The 12,909-nt window shown below is 32.3% G+C and overlaps 1 protein-coding gene across 1 annotated transcript; it reads left to right on the top strand.

The window, feature by feature from the left end:
- The first annotated feature begins 286 nt into the window (after nucleotides 1-286).
- Nucleotides 287-3,591, top strand: LOC130932676 (cytochrome P450 82A4-like). Its single transcript, XM_057862066.1, has 2 exons — nucleotides 287-1,252; nucleotides 2,959-3,591. Exons 1-2 carry the CDS (start codon nucleotides 287-289, stop codon nucleotides 3,589-3,591), a joined length of 1,599 nt encoding a protein of 532 aa, XP_057718049.1.
- The last annotated feature ends 9,318 nt before the right edge of the window (nucleotides 3,592-12,909 follow it).

Raw genomic sequence — 12,909 nt, 5'->3', positions numbered from 1 at the left:
ACGTTAAGATATAAATATATATTTAAAAATAAATTAAATTAGACATGTATTTATATATAAATATATTGATAATTAATTTTATTAATTGATTTTAGTATATAAATAATATTTTTATATATTAATAATTAATTTTAGTAATTAATTTTGGCTTAAAATAATTTGTTGGCTTTCTTAAAAGGCTTAAAACCATCTAAAAGAGAGATTTATACATTAATAATAGGCTCATAAACTAAAAACATCTCTCCCCCAAGATCGTGAGAACAACTGCAATACCACAAGACAACAAATGGATTGGACTCAAAATTCCCAAAGCGTAGTTGCAATTGGACTCTTTTGTGTGATCATCACCACGCTTTGCTTCTTCTTCCTTTTTCATCGCTCCAAAGCTTCTCAAGCGAGAAGAAGAGAACCCCCTATGGTTGACGGTGCATGGCCTTTACTCGGTCACCTCCCATTACTGAGCGGTTCCAAAGCAACCCACCATCTCTTCGGTTCCATCGCTGACAAGTACGGACCCCTTTTCTCCATTAAAATCGGTCACGCCCGAGTACTAGTCATCAACAACTCAGAAACCGCAAAAGAGTGTTTCACTACAAACGATTTGGCCGTGTCATATCGTCCCAATCTCGTTGCCGTTGAAACCATGACATATAACCACGCCATGTTTGGGTTCGCCCCTTACGGTCCCTACTGGCGCGAGATTCGGAAAATCGTCACTCTAGGGTTCCTTTCAAATTACCAAATTGACCTTCTCAGTCATGTCCGCGTCTCTGAAGTGCAGACATCGATTAAAGAGCTCTTCAATGTTTGGCCGCGGAAGAAGGACAGTTCTGACTTTTCACAAGTGGAATTGAAGCAGTGGTTCCATGAGTTAGCTTTCAATACGGCTCTCAGAATCGTAGCTGGGAATCGGTATTTTGGGGAAACTGCTGTGGTTAATGAAGAAGAAGCACAGAGATGTTTGAAAGCGTTAAGGGAATTCATGAGGCTGATTGGAACGTTCACTGTTGGAGATGCTGTTCCTTTTTTGAGGTGGTTTGATTTTGGAGGCGTTGAGAAAGCCATGAAAGAGAATGTGAAGCAATTGGATGGTGTGGTGAGTGGGTGGATACAAGAGCATCGGCAGAATAGGGTTACAGGTAAAAGAAATAATGAAGGTGATATGGATTTCATAGATGTCATGCTTTCTTTGATTGATGGAACAACAATTCAAGGGTTTGATTCTGATACCATCATCAAAGCAACAACAATGGTATGTGCTTCCTTACAAAAAAAAAAAATAAGTGTTGATGACTTTTATGTAATTTTCTAATCGATGCTTTATCTGAGACTTAAGAAACTAATCAATATAGGGTTACAATGTTAGAGACCCACGTTGGTAATAGAAGGAATAAAAGTCGAGGAAGGGACAAAATTGTAATTAACTAATTTGGGAGTTCTGAGAGGGACAGTAGTCAATATGCTGGCAATAGGTTGGAATAAATAACAAAGGAAAATTTTTAAGTGTACATATCAATTGATATTTCAATAATTTTTAATAGTTAATTTAATTTATAAAAAATATATCTAATATATATAATTAAAATTATCGATTAAAAATAATTAAAACACTAATATATTAATATATTTAAAAAATTTTTAATAACAAAATATATTTTTAGTTAAAGAATTATTTTGATAGGATTACAGACAAAAAATAAGACTGTGTTTAAAAGAAAAAGATTAAGATTAATATGAAGAGAGAAACTAAAAGATAAAAATTAAATAAAATTATATTTTATTTAATATAAAATATATTGGATTAAGTTATGTTTCAGTATTATGTTTAGTTTAAAATAAATATAGAAATTAAAGAATAAATTTAAAATTTTAAAAATTAAATAAAGATATTTTAAAAAAATATTATTAAAATTTTAGTTTTTATCACAAAAATTTTAATTTCGTATCATTATTTTTTAAAAATACTAAAAAAATTAAAATTTTGTGTCTAGCAATTAAAATTTTAGTTATAATTTCTTCCTATTAAATACAATATTGAATTCCAAATTCTTAATCACTATAAACAAAAGGAAAAAGTATGAGAAGCCAATAGAATACTTGTACAATGTGTACAATGGAAGTTTATGGAGTATTAGAGATATAACCATTAGTGTTATTTTTTCTTATCAGTTGAAACTTTTGGGATGAGTGTATCATGACATGCTATTAATTATTAGATCTAAAAGGTCAAAAATTCGATTTTTGGTGAACTCCAAAATCAGTTTAATCTTTTGGGAAGATATTTATTATTCATAGTAGTCGGATGGTTATTCTAGATAATATGGGAAATGTTCATTTTATAACTCAATAACCCATTGTACACATTGTACAAATAATCCATTGTCTCCCTAGCGGAATCCAAACCAAAGCTACCTAAAATTTCTAATGTTGGACGTTATTCATACATAATTTGTTGAGACTCCGATCCTCAGAATGCTATACATTTTTACATCCTCCTACTCTACCTAGGTAGTATCAGGTTTAACGTACGTATTTGAACTATGATTCATACATGGTAATGGTGATTAGTTTGTCAATACGGTGACTTTCTGATACAAAAAAAAAAAAGCACAAAGATACATACAGAAAGAAAGAAAATAAGAATAACATGTTTTATGAAAATTTTTTAATGGTTGTTACGATAGAATTACTGTATCCTATGTATGGTATGAATATTATGGGAGTAGTCGTTGTCAATGTGCTATACATGTAAAACAATATATTTTTTCTACACTTTATTATACACAAATAAATATTTTTAGACTTATATTTTGTATACTTATATAAGATTTATCACTTTTCATCATCATTATGAAATAGAACATAAGATATAATTTAAATAAAATCCTATTTCATTTTGTTACGTTGTAACGAAATTTGATCAACCTATTATGTTACCTTTTATAAATGAACTTGTAGGCATTAATTTTGGGAGCAACCGACACTAGCAGTGTTACTAATATATGGGCAATATGTTTGTTACTGAACAATCCTCATACCTTGGAAAAACTAAGAGAAGAAATGGACATTCATGTTGGAAAAGAAAGGTGCATAAACGAGTCAGACATAAACAAGTTGGTGTACCTTCAAGCTGTGGTTAAGGAGACACTAAGGTTGTATCCACCTTCTCCTCTCTCAGGAATCCGCGAATTTAGAGAAGATTGCACCCTTGGTGGCTACCATGTGAGGAAGGGAACTCGACTACTAACAAATGTTTGGAAGATCCAAGTAGACCCAAGCATTTGGGAAGATCCATTGGAGTTCAAGCCAGAGAGGTTCCTCACTACTCATAAGGATGTTGATGCAAAAGGGAACCATTTTGAGTATATACCTTTTGGGAGTGGTAGAAGGATATGTCCTGGAATATCATTTGGCCTGCGAAGTGCACATTTGACTCTAGCAAGCTTCCTTCACTCTTTTGAAATCTCAAAAATATCGAATGAACCTGTTGATATGACTTCAGTGGTTGAGATAACCAACATCAAAGTTACTCCATTGAAGGTTCTTATCAAACCGCGTTTACCTCCCAATCTTTATTATAAAGCCATGTGATGTATGCTATCTTAATTAGTTAAATAATGCAAAAGATCCTTCAATAATCTTGTATTGTGATAATAATGAATAATCTTTAGGGCCTTCGTCATTTTACTTATTTTGTCATGTTTGAATAAAAATGAGCATATCTCAAAAACAATATATAGGTACGTAATAATGTTCATTTTTATTTTATGTTGTTTTATATAAATCATAGGATGCCATGCAAAATTACCAACTTTCTAGCTAGTTTATTATTTTCGATATATTGTAAGTCATAAATATATCTCTACTCCATTAAGTGTGAAATTAAAAGTAGTGATAGTTTAGGGTATTACCCACAAACTAAGGATAAAGAGCATGGTAGAATTCTCAAAACTTCAATGATCAATCTTCTATGATCTCAAACACGATACCAAACAAGGTGAACAGGTTCACTTTTTTTTTTTGGCGGCCCTTATTTGCAACTAAGTAACATCTTTCCAAAAGTTTAAACTAATTTTGGGTTCATTAAAGATCGAATTCTTGACTTTTCGGATCTAGCACTCTAATAGCATGCCATGATACCACTCATCCCAAAAGTTTTAGCTGATAAAAAAATGTAACACTAATGGTTATATCTCTAATACTCCATAAACTTCCATTGTACATATTGTACAAATATTCTATTGGCTCCTCATACTTTCCCTTTAACGAATGATATTAGATATTTCGTTTAGCACGTGGTGGTTTTCTTTCGCTCATTTTGCATGTGTGTGTGTTTTTCATTCGTTTCGTATGTGTGTGTTTTTCGTTCGTTTCGTACGTGTGTGTTTTGCTCGTTTCACACGTATTTGTTTTTTTGTGTTTTTTTCTGGTTTTGCACGTGTGTGTTTTTTGCTCGTTTCGCACGTGTGTGTTTTTCGCTCGTGTGTACGTTTTTCGCTTGTTTCGCCCAGGTGCGTATTTTTCTCTCGTTTTGCACGTGTGAGTGTTTTTTGCTTGTTTCGCAAGTGTGTGTTTTTCGCTCGTTTCGCACGTGTGTGTTATTTTTCATTTACTTTTTTTTTGTATTTTTCACTCGTTTCGCACGTGTGTGTGTTTTTCGTTCGTTTCGCACGTGCGCGCGCGTGTGTGTTTTTTGTGTATTCCGTAGCTGGTTTCGCACGTGTGTGTTTTTCGCTCATTTCGCACGAGTGTGTTTTTCGATCATTTCGCAAGTGTGTATGTTTTTTGCTTGTTTTGCACGTGTGTGTTATGTTTTATTTATTTTTTGTGTTTTTCGCTCATTTCGCACGTGTGTGTGTGTGTTTGTGTGTTATTTTTTATGCTTTTCGGTTGTTTCGCACGTGTGTGTGTTTTTTATATTTTTTTAATTTTTTTGTATTTTTTGCTCGTTCGTATATATGCGTGTTTTTTGCTCGATTCCCACGTGTATGTGTGTGGGGGTTTTAATTATCTTAATTTTACTTTTTTATTTTTTTATTTTTTTGTGGGCGTGTTTTTCACTCGTTCATACGTGGGTGTGTTTTTCCCTCATTTCGCTCGTGTGTGTGTGTATGTGTGTGTGTTTATTTATGTATTTATTATTTTGTTTTTTTCTTCTCGTTTCGCACTTATGCGTGTTTTTCGCTCGTTTCGCACGTGTGCGTGTTTTACGCTCGTTTCGCACGTGTGTGTTTTTTTGTGTTTTTTGCTACTTCGTACGTGGGCTTACGCTCGTTTCACATATGTGCGTATTTTTCACTTGTTTCGCACTTGTGTGTGTGTTTTTTTGTGATTTTCGCTCGTTTAGCGCGTGTGTGTATTTTTGTGTTTTTTGCTTGTTTCGCACGTGTGTGTGTTTTCGCTCGTTTTACACGTGTGTGTTTTTTGATCGTTTCGCACGTGTGTGTGTGTGTTTTGTGTTTTTCGCTCGTTTCGCATGTGTCTTTTTCATTCGTTTTGCACGTGTGTCTGTTTTTCGCACGTTTAGCACAGGTGCGTATTTTTCGCTCGTTTCGCACGTGTATCTGTTTTTCGCTCGTTTCGCACGTGTGTGTGTTTTTTTTGTTTTCGCTAGTTTTCGCATGTGTGTGTTTTTTTTGTTTTTCGCTCGTTTTGCACGTGTATATTTTTCGCTCGTTTCGTACATGTGTGTGTTTTTCGCTCGTTTTGCACGAATGTGTGTTTTTCACTCATTTCGCATGTGTGTGTGTGTGTTTTTTTGTGTTTTTCGCTCGTTTAGCACGTGTGTGTGTTTTTCGTCATTTTTGCGCATGTATGTTTTTCGATCGTTTTGCACGTGTGTGTGTGTGTGTGTTTTTTTTTTTGTGTTTTTCGCTCGTTTCGCACTTGTGTATGTTTTTCGCTCGTTTCGCATGTATGTGTGTGTTTTTTTTTCTGTGTGTTTCGCTGGTCTCGCACATGTGTGTGCTTGTCGTTCATTTCGCACACGTGCGTATTTTTCGCTCGTTTCGCACGTGTGTTTGTTGTTCGCTCGTTTCGCACGTGTGTTTTTTTGTGTATTTTGCTCTTTCCGCACATGTGCGTGTTTTTCGCTCGTTTCGCATGTGTATGTTTTTCGCTCGTTTCGCACGTGTGTGTGTGTGTGTGTGTGTGTGTGTGTGTGTTTTGTGTATTTCGCTCATTCCGCATGTGTTTGTTTATCGCTCGTTCTGCACGTGGGTGTGTTTTTCGTTCGTTTCGCACGTGTGCATGTATATTTTTTTTGTGTTTTTCGCTCATTTTGGACGTGTGCATGTTTTTCGCTCGTTTCACACATGTGTGTGTTTTTCGCTCATTTTTCACGTGTGTATTTTTCGCTCGTTTCGCACGTGTGTGTATTTTTTGTGGTTTTCGCTCGCTCCGCACGTATACGTGTTTTTCGCTCGTTTCACATGTGTGTGTTTTTTCGCTTGTTTCGCACATATGCGTATTTTTCGCTTGTTTCACATGTGTGTGTTTATTGCTCGTTTCGTAGGTGTGTATATTTTTCGCTCGTTTCGCATGTGTGTGTCTTCTTCGCTCGTATTGCACGTATGTGTGTTTTTTATTTTGTTTTTCGTTGGTTTTGCATGTGAGTGTGTTTTTCGCCAATTTCACACGTGTGTGTGTCATTCGTTCGTTTTGCACAGGTGCGTATTTTTCGTTCGTTTCGCACAGGAGCGTATTTTTCGCTTGTTCCGCACGTGTCTGTATTTTTCGCTTGATTCACACGTGTTTTTTTTGTGTTTTTTGCTCTTTCCACACGTGTGTGTGTTTTTCACTCATTTTGCAGGTATGTGTGTGTTTTTCGCTCGTTTTGAACGTGTGTGTGTGTGTCTTTTTTTATTTTTTTTTCTATTTTTTGCTCCTTTTGCATGTGTGTCTTTTTGCTGCTTTTGCTCGATTCGCATGTGTGTGTGTTTTTAACTCGTTTCGCTCGTGTGTGTGTGTGTGTGTTATTTTTTTTGTGTTTTTCACTCGTTTCGAACGTGTGTGTATTTTTCGCTTGTTTCGCATGTGCATGTCTATGTGTTTTTTTGTGTTCTTTGCTCGTTTTGCACGTGTGTGTTTTTCGCTCACTTTGCATGTGTGTGTTTTTCACTCGTTTCGCTCGTGTGTGTATTTTTTTGTGTTTTTTGCTCGTTTCGCATGTGTGTGCGTGCTTTTCGCTCGTTTTGCACGTGTGTATGTGTTTTTCACTCGTTTCGCACGTGTGTCTATGTATTTTTTTTGTTTTTTGCTCGTTTTGCACGTGTGTGTTTTTCGCTTGTTTCACACATGTGTGTATTTTTCTGTCTTTCGCTCGTTTCGCATGTGTGCTTGTTTTTCGCTCATTCGCACGAGTGTGTATTTTTCGCTCGTTTCGCACGTGTGGGTATTTGTATTTTTTTTATTTTTTTTCTCATTTTGCATGTGTGTGTTTTTTGCTCGTTTCGCACATGTGTGCGCGCGTGTGTGTTTTTTGTCTTTTGCTCATTTCGCACATGTGCGTATTTTTCGCTCGTTTCACGGGTGCATGGTTTTTCCTCATTTCGCACGTGGCTGTGTTTTTTGCTCATTTCGTACATGCGTGTGTTTTTCGCTCGTTTCGCACGTGTGTGTGTTTTTTTCTCGTTCGCACATGTGCGTATTTTTCACTCGTTTCGTACTTGTGTGTGTTTTTCGTTCGCTTTGCACGTGTGTGTTTTTTGCTCGTTTCGCACGTGTGCGTGTTTTTTGCTCATTTTGCACGTGTGTTTTTCGGTTGTTTCTCACATGTATGTGTGTGTGTGTTTTTTTTTTGTGTTTTTCGCTAGTTTCATATATGTATGTTTTTCGCTTGCTTCGCACATTTTGTGTGTGTGTTTTTTTTGTGTTTTTTCACTCTTTTCTAACGTATGCGTGTTTTTCGCTTATTTTGCATTTATGTGTGTTTTTCGCTCGTTTCACACGTGTGTGTATTTTTTTGTGTTTTTTGCTCGTTTTGCATGTGTGTTTTTCGCTCGTTTCGCACGCGCACGTGGGTTATTCTTTGTGTTTTTTGCTCTTTTCGCATGTGTGCATGTTTTTCGCTCGTTTCGTAGGTATTTGTGTTTTTTGCTCGTTTCACACGTGTGTATTTTTCTTGTAATTTTTGCTCGTTTCGCACGCGTGTGTGTGTTTTTCTCTGTGTTTTTTGCTCTTTTCGCACATCTGCGTATTTTTTGCTCGTTTCACACGTGTGTGTATTTTTTGTGTTTTTCGCTCGTTTCAAATTTGTGCGTGTTTTTCGCTCGTTTCGTACGTATTTGTATATTTCGCTCATTTCGCACGAGTGTGTGTATTTTTCTTGTGTTTTTCACTCGTTTCACACGCGCGTGTGTTTTTCTTTGTGTTTTTTGCTCTTTTCGCACGTGTGCGTGTTTTTCGCTCATTTCGCATGTGTGTGTTTTTTGCTTGTTTCGCACGCGGGTGTTTTTCTTTGTGTTTCTCACTCGTTTCGCACATGTGAGTTTTTTTGCTCGTTTCGCACGTGTGTGTGTTTTTTTTGTTATGTTTTTCGTCCTTTCGCACGTGTTTATGTTTTTTTTTTGTATTTTTCGCTCGTTTTACATGTGTGTGTGTTTTTCGCTCATTTCACATGTAGGTGTGTGTGTTTTTTTATTTTTATAGTTTTTGTATTTTTTGCTCGTTTTGCACGTATGTATGTTTTTCGCTCATTTCGTACATGTGTGTGTTTTCCGCTCGTTTCGCACACGTGTGTTTTTTTTATCGTTTCGCACGTGTGCGTATTTTTTATTTTTTTTGTTTTTCGTTGGTTTCGCACATGTACATGTTTTTCGTTTGTTTCGTACGTGTGTGGGTTTTTCGCTCGTTTCACGTTCGCGTGTTTGTTTTTCATTTTTGTGTTTTTCGCTCTTTTCGCACGTGTGCATGTTTTTCACTCGTTTCGCACGTATGCGTGTTTATGCTCATTTCGCACGGGGGTGTATGTTTTGTTTTTTTGTGTTTTTCGCTCTTTTTGCACGTGTATTTTTTTTGTGATTTTTGCTCTTTTCGCACGTGTGCGTGTTTTTCGTTCGTTTCGCACGTGTGTGTGTGTTTTTCGCTTGTTTCGTACATGTGTGTTTTTTTATGTTTTTCACTCATTTTGCCTGTGTACGTTTTTCGCTCGTTTCACACTTGTGTGTTTGTTTTTTTTTTTTGTTTTTCGCTCGTTTCACACATGTGTGAATTTTTTTGTATTTTTCGTTCGTTTCGCACGTGTGTGTTTTTCGCTCGTTTCCCACGTGTGTGATTTTTATTTTTTTTGTGTTTTTTGCTCATTTCACACGTATGCGTGTTTTTTGCTCATTTCGCACGTGTGTATGTTTTTCACTCGTTTCGCATGTGTGTGTTTTTTTTTGTGTTTTTGCTCGTTTCGCACGTCTGCGTGTTTTTCGCTTGTTTCGCATGTATGTGTGTTTTTCGCTCGTTTCGCACGTGTGTGTATTTTTTTTTGTGTTTTTTGCTTGTTTTTCACGTGTGTGTGTGTTTCTTTTTTTTGTTTTTCGCTAGTTTCACACATGTGTGTTTTTCGCTCGTTTCGTACATTTGTGTGTGTGTGTTTTTTTTTTGTGTTTTTTCACTCGCTTCTAACATGTGAGTATTTTTCGCTCATTTTGCACTTATGTGTGTTTTTTGTTCGTTTCGCATGTGTGTGTATTTTTTTGTGTTTTTCGCTCGTTTTGCACGTGTGTGTTTTTTGCTCGTTTCGCATGCGCGCGCTTGTATTATTCTTTGTGTTTTTCGCTTTTTTCGCAAGTGTGCGAGTTTTTTGTTCGTTTCGCATGTATTTTTTTCTTTTAGTTTTAAATATTATTGACTAATATAACAAAAAAGTAAAAATAACCATAATCACTGACATAATTAAAATAGATAATTCTAATATATACATGACATTACATTATTAAAAATTATTATATATGATAAATATTTTTTTAATTTTTGTACTGACTATTTATAAGATTTATTGCATAATTTTTTCTCTTAATATTTAATAAATTTACGATACAAGATATTATTTATTTTATTTAATATACAAAGTAAGTAATTTAAGTCATCATCTAGGATAATAAGTATAATAGTACAAATATTTATTTATTTATTAGCATTGAAAAAATATATAAACAGTATAAATTAATATTTTTTAGTAGAAAATAATAATAAGTTAATTATATAATTTTAAAAAATTATGAATAATTTTTAAATAATATTAAAAAATAAGATTACTATTTTCACATACTACAAAGTTTATAAAAAAAATTTTAACAATAAATCAACTCTCAATAAATTTTTTTTTGTAAAAACTATTGAATGGAAGAACAGTTGGTAAAAAGATGAGGTTCTCTTATAATATATATGACTTATGATGATAAAATAAAAATAAAATGCATGGAATAATATTATTGTGTATATTTAATTTAATTTAATTTTTTTAATAACTAGATTTGTCGTAATGTAACCGATAAACAATGGCAGTTAATATACAAATCAAATATGTTTTGAGTATAATATACGCTTTATTATTTTGTACGAATAATATTAGTTTTAATTTATATATTTATTATTGAGTATTAAAAATAAAAAATATTCGTATTGTTAGCATTTTTCTAACCTTCCTTAATTCTAACCGTGATTAGGCCTAGAAGCTCGCTCACCTCAATGGAAATAAATATAATCTAATAAGTTTTTATCTAATAATACTATACATTGGTATAATCATAGGAGAATTAACTTTAGGGAATTAACAATAGGATGTTTAGTTACCACAAAAGTATTTTTATACATAGAATTATCAATCAATATGTGTGGCTTCTGATAAAAATAATATATTTAACATGAATATTATTTGTTAGGTAAAAGATAATAGATTGACAAAGAAAATTAATTACAATTGATATATTTATTTTAATAAATATTCTTTTATCCAATACTATAAAAATTATCATGGTCACCCTAAATTACTACAGGTTCAACTTCTATCGATAGCGGTAGAATTTTTAAATTGAGACATTTTCGGGCTATAGTATTCATCAACCAAACAATTAAGAACACTCATCCATACCTTCTCATTTTGAGTACATTTATACATAAAAGAAATTATACATAAAGGAAAAAAAAAAGAAGAGTTGAAATAAGAAAAACGATAAAAATGATGATTTTTATAATTTTATGTGGCTATCTATATATAGAAGACTAGAATGCCATGATTATCTAACAAAATTAATTTGTATTTATTGCATTCAATTTGAATAAGTAAAAAATAATCTTATTTTAGTTTAGCCCTTAATTCACATTATTTGAATTTAGCTCAATATATATGATTTGATTTGATTTAATTATTAATAAAAAAGATCTTGGTTATCTATTTTCTTCATAGATTTATTATTTTAATGATCAATAAATTAATCAAATTGATTAATTAATACAGATAATTAGTATTATGAATTTGGTTTAATAAATTAAAAAATAAATAAATAATACTAACAGAACAATAAAAGAAATAAATTAAAAAATACTACTAAATCAGATTGATATAAATTATAATAAATTGTATTTAATGAGTTAAAAGAAATAAATTGCTAAACACTCTCAAAAGCATGTCACGTCAACTCTATCATTAAGTGTACATAAATTTGATTTTTATATAATAGAATAGATAATAAATAGAATAGATGAGAATATAATGTGACATATTTTAATTATAAAATTAGTAATATATAATAGATTTTTTATGAATCTTTATTACTTGTTCGTTATTAATTTTTACGTTATTACTTAATAATTTTCGCTTATGAAACTATCAACTACCTAATATTATGGTTTAGTTAATAAGAATGATGACATTAATTTTTTTCTAAGTCTTGTTATTATTTATAATTAAGAAAAAACCATAAATAAATTTATTTCCTTAATGAAGGTTAATTTTGTTGTGAAATTCTATATTACCTTTAAAATTTTAGCGCAATTGAGTCTAATTCCTACATTTTGAAATAAATTTATTCGAGAAAATTAAAATATAAATTACATTATCAATACAAAATTACTTTATTAACATAATTAATGGTGCTTACTTAAACAATTAAATTTAACTTCTAATGATATTAAAGTCAACCCATTTTATTGTCTTGTGCCTTCAAAGAATTCACAAAATTGACATAAAAATCTAAAAATTAAGAAAAAAATTAATTACAATGAGTATATTCATTTTAACAAATATTCTTCTATCCTATACTATAAAAAAATATATCAGCCACCTTGAATTACTACAGGTTCAAGTTTCATCGACAGTGTTAGAATGTCTAGATTGAGATATTTTCGGGTTATAGTATTTGTTAAACAAACAATCAATGAAACATTCATCCGTGCCTTCTTATTTTGAGTATATTTATACATAAAAAAGGAAGAAAAGAAGAGTTGAAATAATAAGCTAAGAGCGATAAAAATAATGATTCTTATAATTTTGTGTGGTCATCTACATATAGTAGACTAGAAGACCATGATTATCTAACAAAATTAATTTATATCTATGGCATTCAATTTGAATAAGTAAGAAATCATCTTATTTTAGTTTAGTCATTAATTCAGATGATTTGAATTTGGCTCAATACCAAAATTTGGTTTTGCCGGTTTAACGGTTTTTCGAAGCGATGATTTTTGCTGTTACCTGAATCAGTGCAGTCAAAGGTTCTTGGTTCGACTAATCCGATCGGTTTTTTGAATCTTGGTATTGAGCCAAATTTAAATTATGTGAATTAAGAACTAAACTAAAATAAGATAATTTTTTATTTATTCAAAATGAATGTAATAAATACAAATTAATTTTGTTAGATAATAATGGTCTTCTGGTCTTTTATATATATATGGCTGACAAATCCCAATTTGACGGTT

Source organism: Arachis stenosperma, chromosome 6 (assembly GCF_014773155.1).
Source record: "Arachis stenosperma cultivar V10309 chromosome 6, arast.V10309.gnm1.PFL2, whole genome shotgun sequence".
NCBI lineage: Eukaryota > Viridiplantae > Streptophyta > Magnoliopsida > Fabales > Fabaceae > Arachis > Arachis stenosperma.
This window is presented reverse-complemented; position numbering and strand designations above follow the sequence as displayed.

What these genes read in the sequence shown, in the direction of transcription:
- LOC130932676 (XM_057862066.1), top strand. Translation starts at nt 287, where the DNA reads ATGGATTGGACTCAAAATTCCCAAAGCGTAGTTGCAATTGGACTCTTT. An exon ending in TCATCAAAGCAACAACAATG is followed by an intron (nt 1,253 to 2,958) that starts GTATGTGCTTCC and finishes ATGAACTTGTAG; the next exon opens with GCATTAATTTTGGGAGCAAC.